General features: G+C 39.1%; 2 protein-coding genes across 13 annotated transcripts in view; both read left to right on the top strand.

The window, feature by feature from the left end:
* The first annotated feature begins 2833 nt into the window (after positions 1 to 2833).
* ulk1a (unc-51 like autophagy activating kinase 1a) lies at positions 2834 to 16648 on the top strand. Of its 5 annotated transcripts, none has more exons than XM_088335474.1 (28): positions 2834 to 2920; positions 3234 to 3387; positions 3465 to 3557; positions 3897 to 3938; positions 4757 to 4789; positions 4871 to 4907; positions 7888 to 8061; positions 8205 to 8278; positions 8361 to 8462; positions 9597 to 9655; positions 10872 to 10954; positions 11130 to 11180; positions 11260 to 11348; positions 11440 to 11596; positions 11686 to 11746; positions 11947 to 12039; positions 12117 to 12233; positions 12306 to 12442; positions 12571 to 12671; positions 12811 to 12920; positions 13020 to 13132; positions 13279 to 13404; positions 13711 to 13865; positions 13952 to 14127; positions 14229 to 14347; positions 15401 to 15558; positions 15638 to 15773; positions 15876 to 16648. In XM_088335474.1, exons 2-28 carry the CDS (start codon positions 3268 to 3270, stop codon positions 15917 to 15919), a joined length of 2760 nt encoding a protein of 919 aa, XP_088191600.1. In that variant the 5' UTR covers positions 2834 to 2920; positions 3234 to 3267; the 3' UTR covers positions 15920 to 16648. The 5 variants fall into 5 exon arrangements, with proteins under 5 accessions (XP_088191600.1, XP_088191604.1, XP_088191605.1 ...); XM_088335478.1 differs by having other exon boundaries at positions 13291 to 13404; XM_088335479.1 differs by having other exon boundaries at positions 13318 to 13404.
* Positions 16649 to 16772: 124 nt separating this feature from the next.
* Positions 16773 to 24163, top strand: part of ep400 (E1A binding protein p400) — a 30590-nt gene continuing 23199 nt past the window's right edge. For 7 of the 8 annotated variants that reach the window (XM_088335466.1, XM_088335470.1, XM_088335468.1 and 4 more), the window contains exons 1-7: positions 16773 to 17020; positions 19543 to 20902; positions 20993 to 21100; positions 21178 to 21259; positions 21504 to 21623; positions 23069 to 23463; positions 23555 to 23860. In XM_088335466.1, the coding sequence (XP_088191592.1) occupies positions 19577 to 20902; positions 20993 to 21100; positions 21178 to 21259; positions 21504 to 21623; positions 23069 to 23463; positions 23555 to 23860 (2337 nt within the window). In that variant the 5' untranslated portion in view covers positions 16773 to 17020; positions 19543 to 19576. The remainder of the gene's footprint in view (positions 17021 to 19542; positions 20903 to 20992; positions 21101 to 21177; positions 21260 to 21503; positions 21624 to 23068; positions 23464 to 23554; positions 23861 to 24163) is intronic. The other variant, XM_088335471.1, reaches the window with a different exon arrangement.

The raw sequence follows: 24163 nt of genomic DNA on the forward strand, positions 1-24163 counted from the left end.
TCTAGAACCTGCTGCATCAGACAAGATTTTGAAACAGTAAGCTGTCAACTGGACATTCTGTTAGTACCTATATTCAATGTTTATGACATGGGTGTATTGTCTGCTATTTCAACATCATTTGCAGCCTCATCATCCCGGAAGGGGAATCACCTCATGTGCGGCCCCTTTTCAAGATTTCTTCATTTTCCTAATGGTCAGGTTTTTGAGTTTTTCCTTACTCTCAAGTAGGTTTTCTGTGATTCTGACTATGTTTTTACACATGACTTGACTTAACATGACTTGACTTATAAGCCTGTTTTATGTCGGGAGAAACTGTTTCTGAGTCTGTTACTCGCCATTTTAAGGGACCTGTACCATCTACCAGAGGGCAGCAGGTTTAAGAGTTGGTGGCTAGGGGTAGAGGAGTCCTTTATAATTTTGTTGCACCTGCTGCGGGATCGCAAGCTGGTGATGTCCTCCAGACTGAGTAGGGAGCAAGGAAAGATTTTCTGTGCTGTGTTGATGGCACTTTGTAAGGTTTTCCTATCAGCTGCAGTGCTCCCAGCATACCACACCTTAAAGCTGTATGCCATAATGCTCTCCACTGTGGCTTTGTAGAAGCACACCAGCAGCTTCTGTTCCGGGGTTGTTTTTTCTGAGAACTGAGTTGCTGCAGGGCCTTCCTTACCACAGCTCTGGTTTAGGTAGACCAGGAGAAGCGCTTTACTTCAGGGGTACCAGACTCGCTGTCCATGGCCTGATGATAGTTTGAGACACCTCTGCCGTAATATGAAAGCTTAATGTTAGCGGCATCCACGAGTTTGATATGTAGGCCTCCTAGGTGCAAATTAGTTAAGCAGAACTTTAAATTGTGAATAATTCACTCACAAGCGCAACCAACAATTATAAATAAACGCAGTATTTAAAGGTCAGTGTACTTGGCTGGCCGTTCGAATTGAAAGCATTTGACGATGAGGAGTAAAAAGAGAGAAAGAAAGTCGGACAGACAGAAAGGTCTTATGTTTACAATTCCTATTGTTATTATTATTATTATTATCGTCAATGCAGGAGTGACTAATGGGGAAGAACGTGAGATTTTGGGCTGGCTGAGTGAAAAAAATTATTTCAACATGTATCTGTCATGTGCACCAACCTAACCTTACTCATGCATTCATTCTCTAGTCTAGTCAGCTATTTCGCCATATTCAGCGCAACCCCAACATCGTAGCAGATGAGGTGAGTTTTACCTTTTGGGGGGATTTCTACCCCCCCTAATTCTAAGTTGTTTTTGCCCCCCACCACTCTTGTCTGCAAATTAACGCTCATTTCGGCGTTGAAATGCGCACTTAAGCACCAAAGCTATATTTTTCAGAATACTTTATCATAAAGAACATGCTTACCAAACTATCAGTTTAACTCCAAATCCATAGAAGTTTCAATCATCGGTGTCACGAAAGATGTACCTCTTCCTTACGTTCCTTACATCAGATGTTATTTCTTTTCTTGCCAATAGCTTACAAGCTTTACAAACTTTTGTTCTGCTTTTCAGCAGAATATTTCACTATTCATATACATATGTCCGCGGCAGAGTTCTGAGGTGATGGGTTCAAATCCACCTGTCGGCCTTCCTGTGCGGGGCTTGCATGTTGTCCCCGTGCTTGCGTGGGTTTCCTCCGGGCACTCCGTTTTTTTTCCACATTCCAAAACATGCATGTCAGGTTAATTGCCCGTTCCAAATTGTCCCTTGGTACGAATGAGCAAGTGAATTGTGTGTCTCTGTGTGCCCTGCTACTGGCTGGCAACCAGTTCAGGGTGTCCCCCTGCCCACTGCCCGAAGATTTCTGGGATAGGCTCCACCACCACCGTGACCCTACTGAGGAAAAGCGGTGCAAATAGATGTATGTATGTATACATACATATATATATATATATATATATATATATATATATATATATATATATATATATATATATATATATATATATAATTTTATTTTATTTTATTTGTGTCAAATTGAAATAAGAAAATTGGCTTATCCTTTCAGTAGACTTTCTTTCAAAGATAAAAATTCCTGTTGGAGTCTAGTCAAAGTCAGAGTCAACGGAATTTCAGAAAGGAAAATTACTACCCCAAGATCATGGTGAACGGTGGTAGGTTTATATCCTCCAAGTGGGTAGGTCGTCATCACTGTTGACTTCAAGGGTCCATCAATGTAGACTTCAAAGGTTCTTGGGAAGTTGACAGGAGCTCTCAAGTCTACTTTGTAGAACTGGGGCTGTTCAGTTTTAGGGGGGTTCAAAAACCCGACCTGTATAAAGAACAGGCTTATAATAACAAAACAATACCACAGTTATAAGTTCAAGTGTGATTTTCATTAACAAACGCCATTTTCACAAAACACACCACTTTTATGACAGTTAATCGGATCTTATGGATTCCCGGGGGTTCATTAGACTTCTAAAGGGATATTTTGAGTTTACGTTCTTAAGACTTACAAATGAAGTTTTCAAGTTGTACGTTTTTTCTTGCTATTAATCTCTCACGGAGATTTGAGGAGTGTGATTGTGATATTTTCCTGAGTGATGATGATAAGCGATGATAAGTGAGTTATCGCAAGCACAATCTCCAAAATAAAACTTCTGGTTTCCAAAATGAATTATATTTCACTAAAACGCAAAATACTAATAAAAAGATAATACAAATAAATAAAACACGTTTGTGTGCTAATATATTTAAGTCAGTATATTTAAAAACGTTAACATAAATAAAATACACACTGCCCCAATAAGTAAATTGGGTCTTTGAGACGCTTGTTTTGATTAGTCCTTAAAATCTATCATTTACAAGGTGTCTTTGAAGGCAGCGCTGTCAAAAGCCTGTGGTCTGTGCGCATGCGCTACAGAAACGCAAGTAATTTCAAGGAAATGGCAGAGATTAAAGGTGAGGAGGACGGCAAACAAGTACATTTATTTTCACTGGATTGATACAGTAGTTCGGGTGTACCGCTCTGTTTCTTTAGTTATTATTTGGGGTGCTTTTCACGTTTGAATCGTTAGAATAATACATGGTTTGTTTACGTAACTTTGTTTACATCTTGTCGCACGTGTTTTAACCGTTTTACCTGCTATATTTATTGTTTTATCTACTCCACTTTGTACATTCGTCGTTGACGTTGTATCTAACAACAATCATTATCCTAATATCGTGTGAGGATTTCACCGTTGGACATTCAAATGGGATTTATTGTGTTCAGAGGAGCTTTCGTCGATTCATTCTCTTGAGCCTACATGAATGAGAAACCCACATTAGGGAACATCATGGAGTCTGTTGGGAAGTTTGAGTTCAACAGGAAAGACCTGATCGGTCACGGAGCCTTTGCAGTCGTCTTCAAGGGACGACACAAGGAGGTAACTGTGATGTTCGCGAATTCCTGCAATTGCTTGGTTTTGATTCGTGTGTCGAACATGTTCTTTTTCTTTTCAAGAAACAAGATTGGAAAGTGGCTGTCAAATGTATCAACAAGAAAAACCTGGCCAAATCCCATTCTCTACTTGGAAAGGAAATAAAAATATTAAAGGTATCTTTTCATTTTGTATCAATGTCTAAACGACTTTGGTGACCTTAAAGAAACGCAAGAGAAGCACTATTATCTGGTTAATATCATAACAATCCAATCACTAAATATAGATTGCCCCTCTAAGGTCTCCGCATTCTATTTACAGAAATAGTCATCTCATAATAGTAATACTAAAGCATCTATGTGCATCATCGTGCATATTGCGTTCATGACCTTAGCGTGCATGTTATCCAAAGAATATTTTTCTGGCCTACTTAGATGACAATAAGGATAACCTCTACATTTTAGAATCTGGTTATTGTCAATCATGAAATATTTGGGGTGTTTGTTTGCGTACAGGAACTCAAGCATGAGAATATTGTCAGACTCCTCGACTATCAAGTAAGTTTGCCTTCTCACATTTATGCTGTGTGGTTGTTGTTTCCTAAAACGTGTATTCTCGTTTATTTCAAGGCCTTTTTGACATTTAGATGCTGTGTAGTGCACTTTGACTTGCAGTACACCGAATTAAAAACATCTATGTATACATTTCTTTTAGAGCATTAACATTTAAGAGTTTGTGTCAGTGAATAGCTGCAAGCTTTGCTGTCACCTGCCAAGCAACCAGCAAACTGTGACCTAATCTCTTATTTGTGACAGATGGCCGCTTAAACAATGGCATCCAACCATCAGCTCATACCTGATGCACACAGTCGGTGGGGCATTTTTAAGGAGATTGCTGCTAAGTCACTAATATTTTCTATGATTTTATAGATTACTGTGTAGTCCTTGTAAAAGGGGTGCTTTGGAATTTCACATTATCTTCATTTCTGTGTCACAAAACTGTCAGCTTCTCCTGACCCAGTATTTCAAGAAGACTAAAATTTTATTTTCTGTGCCTCATTACAACTTCACCTCGTGGACAGAAGTGGTGATTAGTTTTGGGGAGGTGCTGTGAGCGAGTGAGAGGAATGGGTTAGGCACCTGCTCGTCCAGAAGTGTGATGTGGTCTGTATTGATTACAATGTTGTATCTACGTATGTGGGTGATTGTTTGAATTAATAATAATAATAATTTCCTTTGTATTGTCATTCTTTGTAACAATGTACACAGAACGAAATGTCGATACATCTGACCCGTTGTAGCGAGTCGATGCAGCCTGAGCTACTGATGGTAATGTCAGTTATACCATTTTCAGTTGCATTTGTTTTTGTCTACAGGAAATTGGTGGGTGTGTATATCTGGTCATGGAGGTACGTGTGATTGTGGTAGAAGAAAATTCATGGCATGGCTGGATTATAACAGTTACACTGCAATGTTTGTTGTTTTTATAGTACTGCAATGGAGGGGACCTAGCTGAGTACCTTCAATGTAAGTCTGTGACTGCTGCTCATGTAACCTTGTTTTATCCATTTGGGTAATCATAATACAGGCCATCCTTTCAAATGAAATACATTATTTTAAAATATTTTATCTGACGATTAGTGTGCCCTTGAAGAAGCTTTGCTGATTTTTGTTGTGTTGAAGTTTAAATACTTTGCACAAGTTTCCTTGAAAAATTTGTGAATGTTATCCCTTACCACAAAAAGTACTGAAAGCAGAGTAATTGTGATTAGATGAGCCCTACAAGAATCATCATAAACTAGAATGTGTCGTATGTATCATGTACATTTTTTGTTTTTTTTGCACGATTCACACGTGCCATTTGATTTCCATCATATTTGAATAGCCATAATGACGAATGAACATTATTTACTAAAACTGTGCCTACCATCAGGTTTCAAATAAGTATGATGATACTGCTGAGGCCACTCAGTTGATTTTGCATTTGATAAATTTAACCAGTAGGTGTAGGTGTTTGAACATGGATTTAAAGTGGTAGTGTAATTCTGCCGGCGTCTCGTATTTTGTAGACTTGACTGGTTTTGTGTCCCTGCCAGGGGGCATCGCCAACTATTTGCAACATGCTACAGAGGCAGTTTGGCTCACTGAGTGCTTATGTGACCTCGCCCATCTGTCACACACTTATCCTTGTCCTCTAGTGGAAAAACACTGCAGCTATTAAAATTTAGCACCTTTTGTCAACAACATTTTCTTCCACAAAGTGTGATGTCATCGTAGTTCTAAAAGTCTCAGTGTTGCAATCATGCTGCCGTTCGTAGAGTGTAAACAATCTTGTGAAATGAAAGTTCTGATTAATAAGTAGTGAGTCAGTCACTGTGCCAGCCTGTCCACAAATTCTAAAAGGGGCCTAGACAAAGATTTCTTACGTTCTTACATTTCATAAAGATCTCAGTATTATACTTTATCATGACGCATTATAGCAAAAACAATTAACAGGTGTTTATATTGTGGCTAAAATCAATAACTCTGATGTAAGGATTATTTGTGTGTTCTATGGTAGCTATTACAGTGGGACCTCGCTACTTCGCGGGTCTAAAAATAATAATAATAAAATTATATATATATATATATATATATATATATATATATATATATTTATATATTTATTTACATTTTTATTTTTGAAGGGGCGTCGGTACTTCGTGGTTCCACGTTCGCGGGTTCAGAGCTTCGCAGGTCTAAAAAAATAATAATAAAATAAAATAATACATTTTTTTAAAAATATATATATATTTTTTAAGCATTTTTGAAGAGGCATAGTTCCTTCGCGGATTTTCACCTTTCGCGGGTGGTTTTGGTCACCATTAACCGCGATAACCGAGGGATTACTGTATATCAATAATTAGTCATCACAAACAAACTCACCTGGTCCGTGAACACTGCATCACTGGTTAAGAGGGCACAGCAGCGCCTGTACTTCCTACGGAGGATGAGGAGAGCCCGCCTGCCCCCACCCTCCCTCATCACATTCTACAGGGGCACCATAGAGAGTATCCTGACCAGCTGTATCTCTGTGTGGTGTGGAGGCTGCAGCGCTACCGACTGGGGTAGTGTGAGGAGGGTGACGAGGACAGCAGAGAAAATCATCGGGACTTCTCTTCCCTCCATTCAGGACATTGGCCAGAAGCGCTGCCTATCCCAAGCTAAGAACATTATCAGGGATCCCTCTCACCCCCATCATGGACTGTTCACTCTGCTAGCCTCTAGGAAGAGGTACTGCAGTGTGCGGTGCAGGACCACCAGGTTCCACAATAGTCTTGTCCCCCTGGCCATTAGACTGTTAAATGGTCACTCAAACACATAGTAAATCTAAACTGCTGCTAATCTGTACATCTGTGGGTTCTGTTTGACTTTTTGCACTACTGGCAGTTCTTTACAGCTAGCCACTCCTTGCACATCTGTTTCTCTGCACTATTGTACTTACAGCGTTATTGTTACAGTGTTATTGTTCTGTTTACCTGACTGCCCATTTTGCACATCTGGTTGGCTACTCCTCTTGCACTATTTGCGCTACTGTAAAATACTATACATAGCCATAATTATTTAGTATATTATTAGCATGCAATACCACAACTCAATACAACATTTTATTTATATCTGTACATTCAAGGAAACTGTGCGGGTCAGATGTATCGACATTTCGTTCTGTATACACGTGTACTAGAATGACAATAAAGTAGATCTGAATCTGAATCTAGTACATTGCTTTAATGTCACAAAACTACATATAAAAGTCATCTTTCTTTCAGTAAAGAAGTCATATACTTGAATAAAAATAAACGTGGTACTATAACAATCATCCAACCAAATTTTACAGTTGTTTTACAGAAAAAAACTTAATGCTTTCCTAAGCGGGGTACTGCCTTTCTTTTATCACTAAAAGTTCAAACTGTTAGGTTGAAATAACTTGAGAGTTTAAACCGTACGTATATCAATCAAAGCAACGTTCATATTTCCTGACTAATACTGTATATTTAAAAATGACCTTTTCTTCTGTTTGGAAGACTTTCAATTGATAATGTGAAATATTACAGTAGATTTGACAGAAACGGTCTACTAGAACATTTGAACTTTGTTTTGTGTGATTATTTTGAGGAATTTTATATGTGGTAGCTGTCTCCCTGAATAATATTCTCTTTGATGGTGTAGAACGTTGAAAAGATTTGTCTTGGTCTGTGTTTTTTTCCCCGCTTGAAAAATGTAACATTTTAACTGTGTTGGGTAGACTCCTTATGCATAAAATTGTATACTTGTAGTATTTTACGTCCATGGTGCTGAAAAATTCTTTGAATTTATTACTTTAAATTGCTGGCCTCAATTAGTAAGAATTTGATCATTTATAAATAGTCCGAATAAATGTCCAGACCAGTTAATTTTATGTAATACTGTTCTTGTTGTTTTCCTGTCTCATTGTATTATGAAAATGTCTCTTCCCTCTGATCCTCAGCTAAGGGAACATTAAGTGAGGACACAATCCGAGTTTTCTTACAACAGATGGCACAAGCCATGATGGTGCTCCAGAGCAAAGGCATTCTTCACAGAGATCTGAAACCACAGAACATTTTGCTCTGCCACCCAAAGGGCAAGAGGTCTAGTTCTCTTAACACCAGTATTAAAATAGGTAAATACTCTTCAATATTTTGTTTTGTAGAAAAACGTGATATATTTTGTATCTGCAAGGTGGATAGATTTACTATTCCAATTTTCGGAATGTAATGCATAATAATGTACTGTTAATCTTGCAAATTCTTTCAACCCCTCTAGCTGACTTCGGCTTTGCTCGTCATCTTCAAACAAACACTATGGCAGCAACTCTGTGTGGCTCCCCCATGTACATGGTGAGTTTTAAAGGGCATTCCACTGTGTACTTTGCTCTATTGTTTGATTGGCACTAAGATATGAAATTTTTCTTCAACACAGGCTCCCGAGGTTATTATGTCCCACAGCTACGATGCCAAAGCTGATTTGTGGAGCATAGGCACCATTATCTATCAGTGTCTTACCGGAAAGGCCCCATTTTATGTGAGTAGAGCAAATAAGCAGACTAGTTAGCTTGTATTACCATGTTGACGCCAGTCTCCGGAAAACATTTTGAAACAGAATTTGTTGTGTTACATAATACCTCATGAATCTGTTTGAGGTATGCACGATTCCTAGAAAGAAAATTCTCAGTGTCAAAGCTAAACATAATGCATCTCTGTTTAAACACAAAACTGAATGCTTTATTACACTCTCGCAGGACTCCAGGGTAATGGGGAAAAATGGAATCTTAATGGCAGAATTCTTTGTTTACCGGTTGTGGTGTGCATGCCTAAATGCCGGTGAGCCTTGAGTAAATATTATTACACAACCATGCTTTTACTCAGTGGCCTTGACATGGCCACTCAAATGAAGTTGCTATTTCTGGATTGCTTCCACTTTTATTTATGGGTTTAAGCAAGACCATGGAATTTGATTTGCAAACATTTCATAGAGTTGGGAAACGTTGCTGTTTATGAATGTTATTTTTCAGATGTATAGTAGAATATGTTTCTTTTTGGCAGAAAAGTCAAGACATTAATGATGCTGTGTATTTATCCAACAATGTCACGCATGCGACTTTCCCTGGTCAAATTATGAAATAGGCTGCTTTTATTAGTTGGAAAACATGTTGCGATGAAGTATTAGGTATCTTTGTTTTTAACTTTCTACCTTTAACATACAATAAACCAGCTTGGTAGCCTAGATGGTAGGGCGCCCGCTACGAGACTGGGAGGTCGCTGGTTCAAGCCTCGGCTGAGTCATACCTATGACTTACAACATTGGTACTCATTGCCTCCCTGCTTGGCGCTCGGCATTGATGGTTGGAATTGGGGGGTTTGTTCACCTAATGACTCCCAACACAGCAGTTGGGTCTAAAATGGCGGCAGCCCTGTTTGGCTCCGGCTACAGTTTAAATGTACGGGTCAGGTGTATCGACATTTCGTTCTGTGTGCATGGTTACAAAGAATGGCAATAAAAGTATATTCTAAAACACCCCGGGTAAATTTCACTTAAATGTTATTTAGGGTCGTATAATAAATTTCACATAATGGTGTTGTTTTATATTTGATTGTTATTCTGAGTGCTCATGTTCATTTATATTTTTTTTAATAATGCAGTTGTATTATTGTATAGGCAAACACACCACAGGAGCTACGTCTCTTCTATGAATGCAACAGGACCCTTGTACCAAGGTTGGTGCACCTGTTGGACTTTATATCTACTCTAAATGCATACAACTGAGTCATCAAGAATTCATTTCAAAAAACTGCCCAAGGCTTTGTTGTTTTCTATCAATTTTAGCATGGCATTCTTGAATGTATCAGGTTGTCTTACTTTTAGCTATGTTTATCTTTACATCATTATAAAGCAAGTGATAAGCTTTCCAAATGTTTAGTGAAAGGAGTTTATTTTCTTGGCACTTTCTATATATAACCTACTTGGATCAGCTAGCAAGCGGCATGCTCTGCTATCATTTACCATGTGACTTACAAAGCCCTGCCTACAAAAAACACACACGTACAGGGATTGAAGGCACTAGGGTATTTGTACTGAAGCTAAAATGTGTCCCAAAAATGTCACCTACTTTTACAAAAACTGACAATTAACAGAATATTACAGATTGGGTGCGTAATTTGAGGTGTCCCTAAAAAGTTTGAAGTTAAATAATCTCTATTAGGTATTTGTTAACAATAACTGAGTTCAAAGAACCTTTTGTAAAAAAGATTCCACCGCGCCTATCTGGTTTAACTTACTTATACCCCTGATGTTACGGCGATGGAGCGCGTTACGCTGGAGGAAAGGAGGGAGGCATGGTGGGGGGGAGGGATTTCACTCACGTGCAGGTGGTTTTCCTATATTTTACGAAGAAAATGGTGGTGGTAAGAAAAGTAGGGTTTTAAATACAGTCCAAATGCCAATCCAAACCTCAAAAAAGTTTAAACCGTACGTATATTAATCAAAGCAACGTTCATATTTCCTGAATAATACTGTATATTTGAAAATGAACTTTTTTCTGTTTGGAAGACTTTCTGTTGATAATGTTGTGAAATATGACTATGGATTTGACAGAAACAGTCTACTAGAACAGGTGAACTTTTGTTTTGTGTGATTATTTTGAGGAAGGAAGAATTTTCTTGAGCATGTCTAGGGAATTTCACATACTTGCATCCGCAAAGGGAGCTGCAATGATGATTTCAGCCAGAAGATTGCATCAGCCAGTACTATATCTTGAAGTTCCGGACACCACCTTTAAGCTTTAAATTTACACGCTCGTCTGTTTTCCTCTTGAATAACCACAATGCAAAGCGCCCAATCATGCCTTTTTAAACCAAATTTTTTGTTTAAAATTCACATCACAAAGCCATCTATGATTTGAAATGGTAAAAAGAAAATATTATTCTATCACAGCATCCCAAAGGAGACGTCAAGTAGCCTGAGAGACCTACTGTTGGGACTTCTTCAGAGAAACCACAAGGATAGGATAAGCTTTGGTAAATGTCTACTTTGTTAACAATTTATAATTAGAGCCACTTTAGTTAATTCATTGATTTATAATTCACTACTATTTGTGAGCAAAAAAAATCTTTTTATTTTCTTCCCAAAAGCTTGTTCATATCCAGGTATGTCTGAATTAAATTTTGACTCCCCCTTCTTACGCTTTCACAGATGAGTTTTTTTATCATCCTTTCTTGGAGACAAGCTCAGGCTCTAGAAAATGTATGTACTCTTGCTTGCCTGATTAAATGAATTCAACTGTTGCACACACCATTAAAATACATGCACTTTTTTTTAACAGGCTCTCCAACTCCAATGAGCTTGTATCCAAGTTCTGCCTCAGGGAGTTCTTCGAGCAGTTCCTGTGAATCCCATCCAGCCTCTCCTCCAGTGGGTTTCACTCAACAAAAAAGTTATTGGAAAATAGAACTACCATGTTTGTTAGATTGTTTTTCAAATATTTTAATTTGTAATTTATCAGATTTCTATCAGAGAGAGGCTTTGCCATCAGACCAAATTGAAAAACTCCCCTGTGTCAGACAACATTGTCTTTCAAAAGAAGGAAATAACCAGTCAAAACTGCAAGAACACTTTGTCTTTTTCAGAGGATTATGTGATGATACACGCTGAGTCTCCTAGTAAGACTTGCAGTCACACAGCAGCTCACATTTCGTACCTGTATAAAATACAACTTGTAACATCAATGTATTATTTTACTGTTTCACAGATGAAAACATTAGTGGGATGGATGGCGGATCACCTATTGAAAGTTGCCTGATATATACTGGGTGAGTCTGAAATGGTTTTTAAACCGATTTGCTGTAGCCAAGCATGATTGTGTGTGTTTGTGAAGAGTTCTTAGACTACACAGGAATGTCAATTATCCATTTGTTTGATTTTGGGGGGATACAGTATTAACTGAGAGCTAGAATAATTAAAACTATTGAGGTACAGTGAGTTATATGGCAAATGTTTGACATTTTTTCAGCGGAAGCCCAGTTAGGATTGAAAGAGTTCTGGGATCCATTGGCAGGAGATCTCCCTCTTCTCCCCTGCTGCAGTGTCACTCCAAGCCTCCTGTGTAAGACAGACTGGATTGGGTAGTGTTAGCCTAAAATGTTGAAATTGAATATTTTTAGTACACTTTCATCTCTACAGGAAGCCTGTGTTGTCTGACCACAGCCAATCAGATCCTATTCCCGTCCCAACTCAGATCAAGAACTACCAACGACTGGAACAAAACTTTCAACCTTCTAGTTCACAAGGCTCTGCCAGGTAGAAAACCCAAGATAATTTGATTTGTGAGCTCAGAAAATGATCTACATTACTCTTTGTTATGTTTCCCAGGGTCCGCCTCTGTTATACTGGTTCTAGTGAAAGTTCCTCACTATGCGGAGGATGCGGATCTCACGTTTCTAGCCCTGCCCTCGGGTCGTCAGGTCCAAGTAAAGGAGGGGCCCACACACCCCAGTCCTCGCCACAGCGTAAGAATCAATCCACAGTGTCACATCTAAATTCAAAAGATTATCAATTGTGTACTGAATAATTTATACCAGTGACTGTAGTAAAGGGTTTCTGTGAGCATAATCTGGTCATTTGTTCTGTACTGTAGTGGGAACTACCCCAAGGATTGCAGACCAAACTCTTCCTGTTAGTACAAGAACTGGATGTCCCATGGAGTCTCCTCTCAATAGGGACAGTCCCAGTCTCAAGGTTAGGATTGCGGCACAACCTTTGTATTTTACCAAGTCATACATATTATATTATGTACTGAATCATGTAAGATGAATTCAAAATATAATAGTACATTCGATGTATGAAGGGATATGTTCTTTTGATGTAATCTTTGCAGCAGGATCATTTATCCGGGTCAATGTCAGGCTTGAGTAGCCCCAGCCTAGCACCTGCTCCATACTCTAAACACGGCAGTGAATCCTTCAACAAAAAGAGGCAATTTAAAAGGTCAGATCATTTTTTTTTTTTTCAAACACTTTGTTTTTGTTTGTTTGTTTTGATAATTGATCTAATGTTCACTTGACTGCTTTTTAAATGAATGGCCAGATCCCCTACAATGCACAGACTGTCTGACGTTTTACTGAAAGTAGCATTTGGAGCTCAGCTTCTGGAACCAAATAATGGAAGCCTCTGCAGTGAAAAGACCATGGATACTGCAGGTCGGGCCCATCATTTCAGTTCAACTACGTTATCTGTTGGGGGTCTGCTTAGGTTTAGACTTAGATAGCAATTGCTTGTCTGTCAACAAACTGCCTTTTTTTTTGCATTTTTTGTCTTTTTAAACTCGATATATTTAAACATACAGCCCCACCTACAGGCTACCATGTGGGATTTCCTTCATCAGGTAGCCCACCAGCTGCAGTCTCCTCTTTGGGTTCTCCTGCTATTGGAAACACTTCTCCTGATACTATCCTCCCAAGGATGCTAACAGGTGTTCTTAAGACCATATAATTGATGTTGCAGCTAATGTTGACTAAAAAAGTGCATGAGTTTTACTTTTGACAAAGATTAGCATCCGACAAGACTGATTCTTAAATGAAGGTGCTAATGAGCATAGGTTACTCTTTCGAGCAAAATCATGTTTTTGCCCTGGAATTACTTAGACACTGTTTAACCAAAAACATTAAATCACATTTTGTTACAATTTACCAAACTACAGGCATGTACCTAAAAAAAAATAATGAAACTTGTTACATCTACAAGGTTTTCAGCTATTTTTTATTCATTTAAAATGCAGGCTCACCCAACACTATTGGCACTGCCTGGTTACTCAACAATCCACAAAATTATCAAAGGAGGTCTAAAAACATTGAGACTGAAGCTATGGATCTTACTCCGCACTGCAGTTTGGCCCTTCATCCTCCTGAGCTTCCCGAAGATACACTAATGGAGGTAGATTACGTTTCGTAACTGAGTAAGATGACTGTTACAGAGCTTTCACTCGTTGCAATGTTTTCATGCTTCTGATTATTCCACAGCAAGCTCATACAGATGTCTTACATGACCTCCAGTTTATATTGGCTTTTGTGCACTGTGTCATGGAATTGGCATCTTCAAAGGACCTCGTGGAGGACCCTATGAGCAGTCCCGATATTTCTGTTATAGGAGACAGTCTGTTGACGGATCAAATCAGCCTCTTAAGTCGAGACTGGAGGTAAGTACATGGATTTTGCCCCTTTTTAAATTTACTAATCTATACAGTACAAATATTTTACTGTCATAATAATGATTTGTGATGTTATGTTCTCCCTGCAGTTATGCAGAACAGTTTTTATTGTACATGAAAGCAGTAGAGTCTCTGTCAACAGCGCTGCACAGTGCCAAAGAAAATATCAAGCAAGGTCGACTGCTTCCTTCATCTAGAGTCAAACAGGGTTAGATTACCTTTTTCTTATCATCCTCTAAAATATCTGTCACTCTGTTTCTTTATATGTAATACTGTATTTGAGCAGTATAATGTACACTGGATTACAAGGGACAAAGGATTATAATGGACACCCCCAAAAAGTCACATTTCTTTAGTACGTAAGATGCAGCGTATCATTTTTCATGCATAAGGCACATGAAATTGAGACTACAGTAAAAGCTATGTGTTTATTAGTCTATAATCATTGGACTCTTAATACACTAACGGCATATTTAATTGCAATAATTTATTTAGGCGAAAAGCATCGGTTATTAAAATTGCACAACATTGTTTGAAACGGGTATCAAACTCCAATCGCGTCGGTGAGCACAGCAACACTTTATCACTGAACCACCAGGGGTTCATATCACACACGCATTATAGCTCATCATCACACTATTTTTACTTACTGTGCTAGACACACTGATTTGCATAGTGCATTCCGATTGATAAAAAGCAGTCTCTCCACTTCTTCATTAGGGTGTCATTTTCCTCTTTGTTTAATACATTTACGTACATAAGAGAGCTTGTTGAGAATTTTGTTAAGACTTTCTCTTTCTGTATTTTGCAACGTAAATGTGGAGAAACTCTTTGCCCAATCAGAATGCATTGTGCATATCAGTGTTTCTGGCACCGCAAGTTAAAACAGTGTTATACTGACATAACCGCAAATGTCTTTCTGTATGTCAACTGTAGCACTTGAGATCTCACGGTAAAGTGTTGGCACCCTCACCACCACGACCCAGATTGCAATTTGGGTCATCATCGATCGATCAATTATTGCTTAAATAAACCCGGTGTAGTCATGTACATCTTTAAATACAGTATGCATTCCCAAACTTGTTCTCCGTATTCTGCGGTATACAAGGCACACCGGGCTATAAGGTGCACCTACAAATTTCTGGCCAATTTATGGGTTTTTGGGTGCATCCTTATAGTCTGGAGAATATGTAAAATATTGCACCATAACAAAAGAAAATAATAAATAGCTTTAATGATAATAATACTTTTTTGTTTCCAGTTATAAAGAAGCTGAATGAGCTGTACAAGAGCTGTATAACATCCTGTCGCTCACTGAGTGATCGGCTGCAGAATTTTTTGATCGACAAGCAGAAACTTATGGATCGTTTTGATGGACTCACTGCAGAGAAACTCATCTACTGCCATACAATGCAAATGGTAATTTATTCTTCACTCCAAAAGGATGCACTGCTTGCTTATCTTCCACCACTTTCTAAGGCTTGTTTTGTGAATTCAGGTACAGTCTACAGCTTTGGATGAAATGTTTCATTGTGGTACAGAAATAATCCAGCGCTACCATAAAGCGCTTCTGCTTCTGGAAGGTTTATCCCGATTCATCAAAGAGGACAAGGACATGAACCATATAGAAAGATGTATGTAAAAATATAGATTAAGTATTGTCTTTATGACTATTAATTTTGTAAGAAGTCAATAACACTATCTCAATAACTGACTCAAATAATCTCTCTTCCCAGGCAAGCAGTGCATTGAACGAAGGCTCAATGTTTTGCAAAATTAGCAGGGTTCAACGATGTGCAACTGTGTTGCCATTCCTCCTCAATGCAAATGGAAAAAAGGGCTTCTTATGGATTCACAGCAACATTTGTACCTTTTACAAGGGGAAAGACAATTGTAGCGTCTGTCGTGTCATGCTTCAAGTACCTGGTGCATCCAGCATTTGAAGGAAACCTTGTCATACTGTACTGTAAACACAGATAGCTCTAATCTTGAAGTGATATTTTGCAATGATGATTGGTTTGAACGGACAAATGTTTTGCTCAACATTTGTTACATACGTTTTGTTGTAAACATAAATCCACCGAAAGAAATGGTACTTGAAACTAAAAAAGTGTTTTATATTGTGAGATTATAACTGACAGATTTATATCAAACGGTATTAGAAGGAAACTGACCAACTATTTAGTTTTAATAGTGCCTTTGTCAAGACTGATTCATACTTGATATATTGGATATTGTACTTTGAAAATTTGAATGGAATGATGTGTTCCTTTTATCATGACCTATATTTATTGTATTTAAGTTCACTGCATGTCATTTTTTTACTGTGAGTGTTTTTTTAACCGGTTAACCTTAAAAATGTATGAACTTTGTTGACAAGCACTTTACTGAGATGCTTTGAGCGTGCGAAGATTCAGAATGATGTGTTTGTATACATTGTATTTATTCTGTCTTTCAAGGGTCTGTAAGTTTGACAGTATCGAGACATTAAAGCGCGATGGCTTCATTAGTCAATCTTTTATTGTGGAGGGGGGGATTGGGTAGCAAATTACCTAAATCACTTACGATTAATCTTACCTTTTTAAAAGTTCCCTTTGTATTTATTCAAAGTTAATCAGTCGATGTACATTACATTTAGATGTTTCTTTTAAAACACAAAAATGATAAGCGTGTCCTTAACTTCCCGTAAAACAAGACTACATCCGGGTTGCGCCATGGGTCGTTGTGGTCGCCATGTTGCTCAATGAAGTTAGCTTCAAACATCGAATATCCGTTAGCAAGCTTGTAATGTTCATGTCCGCCGTAAAACATTTGTTACGACGTTCGTGTTGATAGAAAATGACGTAGACAAATTTTTAGGACGAAAGAAGACCCGCGCCTTGTAAGTAAGATCCTATGTACGATTTGATATATGTATCTAACATGTTGGCCTTCTAGCCAAAACAAGCTAACCCAGTCGGTCTGTGCTAGCACGCGTACCGAAGCGATGGTTATTGTTTGTGCTAAAATAGCACCAATTGACTTGTACCAGGTTTTTAATATATGTTGTAAGAACTTTACCCCTTTGTATAATAAAGATCAGACTTCATATTGAATGTAGAACTGTTGCATTCACTGACCAGTGGGTTGCAAGAGCTATCGTTACGCCCCTGAGCGAGATCGTTATTTTGACACAAGACCAGACAAAATTCTGTGATTTTTTTTTTCTACTATCTTGGAGTTAACATCGTGGTCATCCTATTGAAAACAACAATACCAGCTAAAGTTGTTGTTCTGATTGTCATATAAAAGATTTACTTTAATTCATAGAAAAACAATGTGACATGACCAACAGTATGAGGATTTATCTTGTTCATAATCATAATTTAGTCCTTTTCATAGTGCATTTTACCTTAAATCTTTTTTTACACCTACATTAAGATCAAAGTTAATTGTGCAATCCGCTGTAGCCTACTAGTTATAGTAGAATTGGCAACAACAAAGTAGGACTAACTACCTTAATTGATCCAACTACAGTCTTCTCTTCTTCGTTGTCATAGTAAACATGTAATTGTGTTGGAAACTAGAAAGCTGATCATAACGTAGCACCACAGAAGTGACAGCTCGATACTGTCAATTCTATTACAAATCCCCGTTTACACAATTGGGAAGAATACTATTGAATCTATGAAATGAAAAAGTGCATATTGTACTTGGAATGTCTTTCCATGATCGACATATTTTGAGGGGATAGCCTGCGCAGTGTATGTATTTATTTTTGTTTTTGGGGCAGTTGTTGTGTGCATCCTTAACCGCTTAACCGCTCGCCGGCAGGCTGCTGGACTTATGTTCAACAAATATGTGTCTGTAGGATGTCACCAGTCACTGAAATATGTCATGCCACGCCACATATAATTGGAAAGCCTAATATCTTGGATTTCAATATTTCAAAATAGACTCATCAAAGAAACATCCTGATCAATCTGAAACAAGATATCTGAAAACTGTAAAGCCGACGTAACTCTCATTACATCCCCAGCCTGTCTTCATTTTTTTTAATGTCTGCAAAAATGCTTTTTACATCAAGGACAATCCGTAGAATCAAATAGTGTCAAATTTTTATTCCAAAACACACAATAACGTCAACAGATAAATATAAATCCGCCTGAAAACATTTCTGCTTTGTCAGACGTTGCTTCTTGAATTTTTTTTTTTTTTTTTTCATTCCAAAACTCTATGAAAAAAAGTATTTTGAAATTATTCCCAAGATTGTAGTTAGCCCTCCACCTTTCGATTTAAACCCGTTTTGGCCAACAGCAGGTTGTTTTTCATGGTCCACAGCCCATGTTAGACTGTACAGGCCTGTTCAATAAAAAGGATATTGGCTCCAATAGGTCCGAATATCATCAGCCAGTAGTAAAGCAGCTAGAATGATGGTTGACACATTGGTTAGGCAATGACATTTTCAACATCATTTTATTCCATTTTAATAATAATAATAATAATAATTTCCTTGTATTGTCATTCTGTGTAACAATGTACACAGAACGAAATGTCGATTGCATCTGACCCGATGCAGCCGCAGCCAAGAGAGGGCGCCGCCGACCACTTTTTAAGTCTTAGGAATGACTCGGCCGGGGCGCGAACCCGAACCTCCCAGTCTCAAAGCGGGCGCCTTACCATCTAGGCTACTGAGCTGGTCAGTGGTGTATTCAAAATGGAGCCGAAAATAACATGCACAAGGCAAGCCGTTATTCATTTTTCGCTCCATTATTATGCACAAGTGTGCACAATCATTGATCTGACTTCTGTAAAGAGAAGTCAAAAATTTACAAATCTTTCACAAAGCTAAAAACAAATTTGCAAACGTCTTGGTGTCGTAGATTGGTATCAAATTTGACAAGTTACTAGGCAAGGCTTCAAGCTATAGTCTCACCTGTTTTCCAGCTAAGACCCTCATGCTACACTCATCTGCAGGCATTTAATTGGGAAAAAAAATTCGTATGAGAATAAAAACCTTCTATTTCTGTTTGTTCCTTCTCAGATCACCATCTTAGTAGCATTTGCAGTGATTAATTCAGTTTGGGACAAGACTTCAGAGTCTCACCTTTAAAAAAAAAACATGTTCTCCAAATGGTTACGGAACTGCATTCAATTTATTTTGGGTATGTCTTGGATTGGGATATTAGGCGAATTGTACACGAACATTAAGGGGGTTAATACATTGCATTCTCTTTTCATGCATTCTCATGAGATAAGTGCTAAACATTCTGCACTCAATTTAACCGTTTCCAATAGTGTGATGTGAATAAATACAATTAGATAAGCTAAACTGATAGACCTGTTAACCGTTATTAGAATTGGAATATTTCAAAGTCTCGTACTATTTATTAAGGATATAATTTTGCCTTTTCTTTTCTACAGATTTTTGAGCCAGCCAGTGTAAGGGTGTCACGCAATGCACCATGGAAGTGGGTCGCAAAACATTCAACGACTGCATCAGAGATCCAAACCTGTCAGTGGCTCAGAAGTTGAGGAGCAGCAGCAACAATCGGCCATGGCAGCTTCTCAGCAGCAGGCGACTGTTCCTCTCCCTCAATCGCCCGTGACCGCATTTTCTTCTGCTGCCAGCCCATCAGCACCTGTATCTCCCAACTATCAGATAATCATGAGTCGTAGCCCAGTCACTGGTCAGAACATGAACATCACTTTACAAAATGTGGGACAAATGGTTACTGGCAATCAGCAAATTACCCTAACCCAACTGCCTCTGCAAAACCCAGCATCTCCCGGCTTTCAGCATACAACACCACAATGGAGGTTTGAACATGCTTCATCATCCTACATCCAGGTCACATCTCCTTTACCCCAAGCCATGCAGCCGCAAAGCCCCACCCAGCACAGCCCAGTTTCATTGCAAAGTGTCACAAGGGCTGGAGCCCCTGCAGCTGCTCTTGGTGTGTGTGGGCAGAGTCCAACACGGTTTGTTGAAGCAGGTATGTTAGTGCGGCAAATCAGTTTAGGCAGTCCGTCGGGGAGTGGTCATTTTGTCTACCAAGATGGCACAGGGCTGGCCCAGATTGCACCTGGGCCACCTGCTCAAATTCAACTGTCTTCTCCAGGAGCACCAGGTTCTGTTCGGGAACGCCGTCTTTCTCAGCCTCACTCACAGACTGGAGGCACCATTCATCATCTTGGGCCTCAAAGTCCAGTGTCTACAAGTACTGCGCTTTCCACTTTGGGCAGCCCTGGACACATTACTACTTCAAACCTACCTCCACAGATCAGCAGCATCATACAAGGACAACTTGCACGCCCTGTGATGTTTGATAAGACTACACAGGGCATTGTTAGTGCAGTAGGATCCACATCCACAGCATCATTTAGTATACCTTCGACCATCTCTTCCTCTAGTTCTTCCCTTGCCAGTCCGTCTCAAGTAAATACCACCAATCCTCTTGCAGCCACCAGTGCTGCAATAGGTGCTCTTAAGAAGCAGGTTTCAAAGAGGTTAGAGGAGATTGCCCCTTCAACGCCAGAGATTGCCCAGCTACGCAAACAATGCTTAGAGCACCATGCCAAGAAGATGGACAGTTTAAAGGAAATATTCAAAGAATACCTTATCGAACTATTCTTTCTTCAACATCTCCAAGGAAATATGATGGACTACTTGGCTTTCAAAAAGAAGCCTTATGTTCCACTGTATACATACTTAAGACAGAACGACTTGGACTTGGAAGAAGATGAAGAAGAGGAGGAGCAGTCCAAGGTTATCAATGATGAGGTATGTGTTAGCAGTACCTAGAGAATTTTTAACTAAAGACTAATATTTTCCTGTTTGATTAGTGAATGTTTAACTGAACATTTGTTTCAGGTAAAAGTTGGGACTGGAAAGGACGGTCAGGCAGTGACGCCTGTTGCCATAGCAACACAGCTTCCTCCCAATGTATCTGCAGCATTCTCTGCCCAGCAGCAATTTCAGGTGAATGCAAAGCTTGTGTAAAACACAATCTGCACTTGATTATCTATACCATTTTCCTTAAATTTTGGGTGCGTCAGGGACTCCAAGGTCCACCTGGGTCGCATGCCAACCCCACAGACATGGATGCCTTCAAGAGGCAACAGGCTATGGTGCAAGCAGGTAGGGCGAGGATCGAAAATTCCTGTCCGTTGCTTTCCCCCTGTTTGCTTTGTGTTTTGTTCTTTTTCTTTTTTCCCTTTACTTGCTTCTGCTTTTAGATATATGGCATCCTCTTCTAGCGCTCTATGTTGAAGTATTTTCTTCAAGGGAGGAGAGGTGGCCTGTGAGGTCTTCTGAGGTTCTTTGCCCTGTGCAGGGTACTTTTATTTCCCATGATGAGGGTATTGTGTGTTTTAAATCCCAGATCAGGCTAAAAGATCCCGGATTGACGTTGGTCGCCATGGGCTGATTTTCCAGCATCCTGGTGTAGCTCCTTTAGGATCGCCCGGCGTGCCACTCCAACAGCTTATGCCAACTGTGCAAGGTAGGGGTGTTACAACAAGGCCCTCCTTTCTTGTTATGCTGCCGGAACCTGCCCTTTCTTCAAATGAAGATTTAAATATCTGAACCAAAACGTTGACTTTTGACAAATAACTCCAGGCAGCATCATTCAGCTGATCTTCAAGCACTGGGTTTCTCATCAGTCCTTCCTCAAGAAATTCAAACTTAGTTCTACCAACACCTTCTCTGTCAGAATGAAATGGGAAGATGATTTTCCAACCGTGAAGAATAGTAGTCACACACTGGGAAGATGCCTTGTCGTGTCATTTTCCTTATGTCATGTTTTTGGCCATCCTTTGTCATCCATTTTGTTGTTTCCTTTTATTATCTTCTCACTGACCGTCATCTAAAGATTGCTTTATATATTTATTATTTGTGGGTGTGTCTGAAAGTTCAGTTAGATCAAAGAAAGTGAGAACCCTGTGGGAATGTCTGGGTATTCTCATTGAATGACTCCATTTGTTGCCGCACTGTCTTTTGGTTCACCATTTTCGTGCAAGTCTTTCATTCTCCGGTTGTCCACGCATCAACGAACAGGTTTCGTCATCATTCTTAAATGTCTTTTATGTGTCTTTATGTTACCATGAATTGATTTCCTTTCATGTTTTCCCATGACGTTTTGTTCTGACTTGGCTTATTTCCCTCAGTCTAAGTAGGAGGGGAATCAAATGGAGGAGTTGTGTTCACCGCACAGGTTTTTGCGATTGTGGTGGTGTGGGTGAGTCAGGGCCAGGTGTTGGTGGTGATACGTGCAGGGAGGTAAGGCAGGCGCTGCTTTAAATTGCACAGCTCTGCTCAGTCCTGCTGTCTGCAAGACCCCGCGTTTGTCTTTACGTTCACCTCTGTGCTTTGCTGCTATGTGGGACATTCAAATGCATAGAATACTGCTAAATTACATCGCTTTAATGCATGTGAAACATGCAGTCTTTGTGTCTGCTTTGTGTTCTTTCATTTTCATTTTCCTTTCACTGTCTTTTTGTTTGTGTTTTCCCCATGTTCCTTTTTTTAACATCTTTAATCTTTAAAAACCTAGTTTTTTTTTTTACATTTTACATGAAATGCAATTTTTAATTTTGCATTAGCCTAATGTTTTGTTTCAAAGACATGTAGAAGACCATATTAATTTCATTTCTTCTGTAATCATTTTTCCGCATTAGTTTACGCTATTCACTTCAGGAACTAGTATACTAATTTTCAGCCAAAACTGTTTACTGTACATCATTTGGCACTATTTTATGGAGCTCGAATTACAACTATTTACATTTTATTTGTTTTATATATTCAGGGAAAACTACCAAACACCTGGTATTCAATTGAAAGCCTTTATATTTTAACAAGATAATTGTAGGGCACAGTAATTAAATACAAGTGTTTGTATGTGTTGAAATTACCTCCTTTTTTGTCCTATAAATTTTTTTATGTCCTCAGGCGGGATGCCGCCTACACCACAAGCGGTCCAAATAGCAGGACAGAAGCAGAATCAACAACAGTACGACCCATCTAAAGGCCCTCCTGTGCAGAATGCTGCTAGCTTACATACGCCACCACCTCAGCTACCAGGAAGGATGTCACAAGGTGCCCTCCCAATGACTGGCCTGCCAGTGACACTGCCCCAACAGGCTCAGATTGTAGAGAGTACAGTCCAACCTAGTGGTCAGCTTCAAGCGCAGGTCAAAGTACAGGCAGGGGGCCCAGTCACAGCATCTGTAAATCCTCACACACAACTCCAGGCCCAGCTTCAACAGCAGATGCAGTCAGGTCTTCATATCCAGTTACCCCCCCAGCAGCAACAAAATCAGCCTATGCTACAATCTGGTCAAGCGGTCAGTCTGCCTGCAGACAAACGTATAAAGTTTGCATTCACGTTGCACAAAAATGGTGATACAATCTTATGATCTGTTTCCTTGCCTGTAGACGGTTACACTTGGCCGTCCTGGTGCAGAGTCAACTCAACCTGGTCAGAGGATAATGACCAACTCGGCTACACTCTCTTTAATCTCATCTACTTCTATGCCTACTTCTAACTGTGTTTTCACCACTCAACCACCAAGTCCTTCGTGCTCTCTTGCTGCCAACACAAACCCAAGCACCCAGTCAAAACTGACTGGAAGCAATGGTATGTCTGCAATAAAGATGAGCGGCTTTGGTCAAAGTGCGACCATGCAGTCATCATCATCGCAGGAGAGTTCTCAAGATAAACAAGTTGAGCAAGCTAAATTGGTAAGTTAAGAAATAATCAGGAAGTCTTTTTTTTTAAATTTTATTTTCTTGTTTATTAATGTTTGAGCACTGTCATTGAAGGGACAGTGTGTAATATTTCATGCCCCCATTGGTACAAAAAACTTTCATCCAGTTAATAAAAGTGGGAATACTAGACAGAAATGCACAAACTCATACTATTGTTCATTTTTTTTTTTTTTAAAAAAAAGAGAAAAAAGCATAGGTCGAGAAATACATACATAAGCACTTTCCTCCTACTAATTGCTGGGCATGAATCCGGATTATTTTTCTTTTTTTTTTCCG

The sequence above is a fragment of the Urocampus carinirostris genome, chromosome 5 (assembly GCF_059441175.1).
Source record: "Urocampus carinirostris isolate Australia breed hairy pipefish chromosome 5, RoL_Ucar_1.0, whole genome shotgun sequence".
Lineage (NCBI taxonomy): Eukaryota > Metazoa > Chordata > Actinopteri > Syngnathiformes > Syngnathidae > Urocampus > Urocampus carinirostris.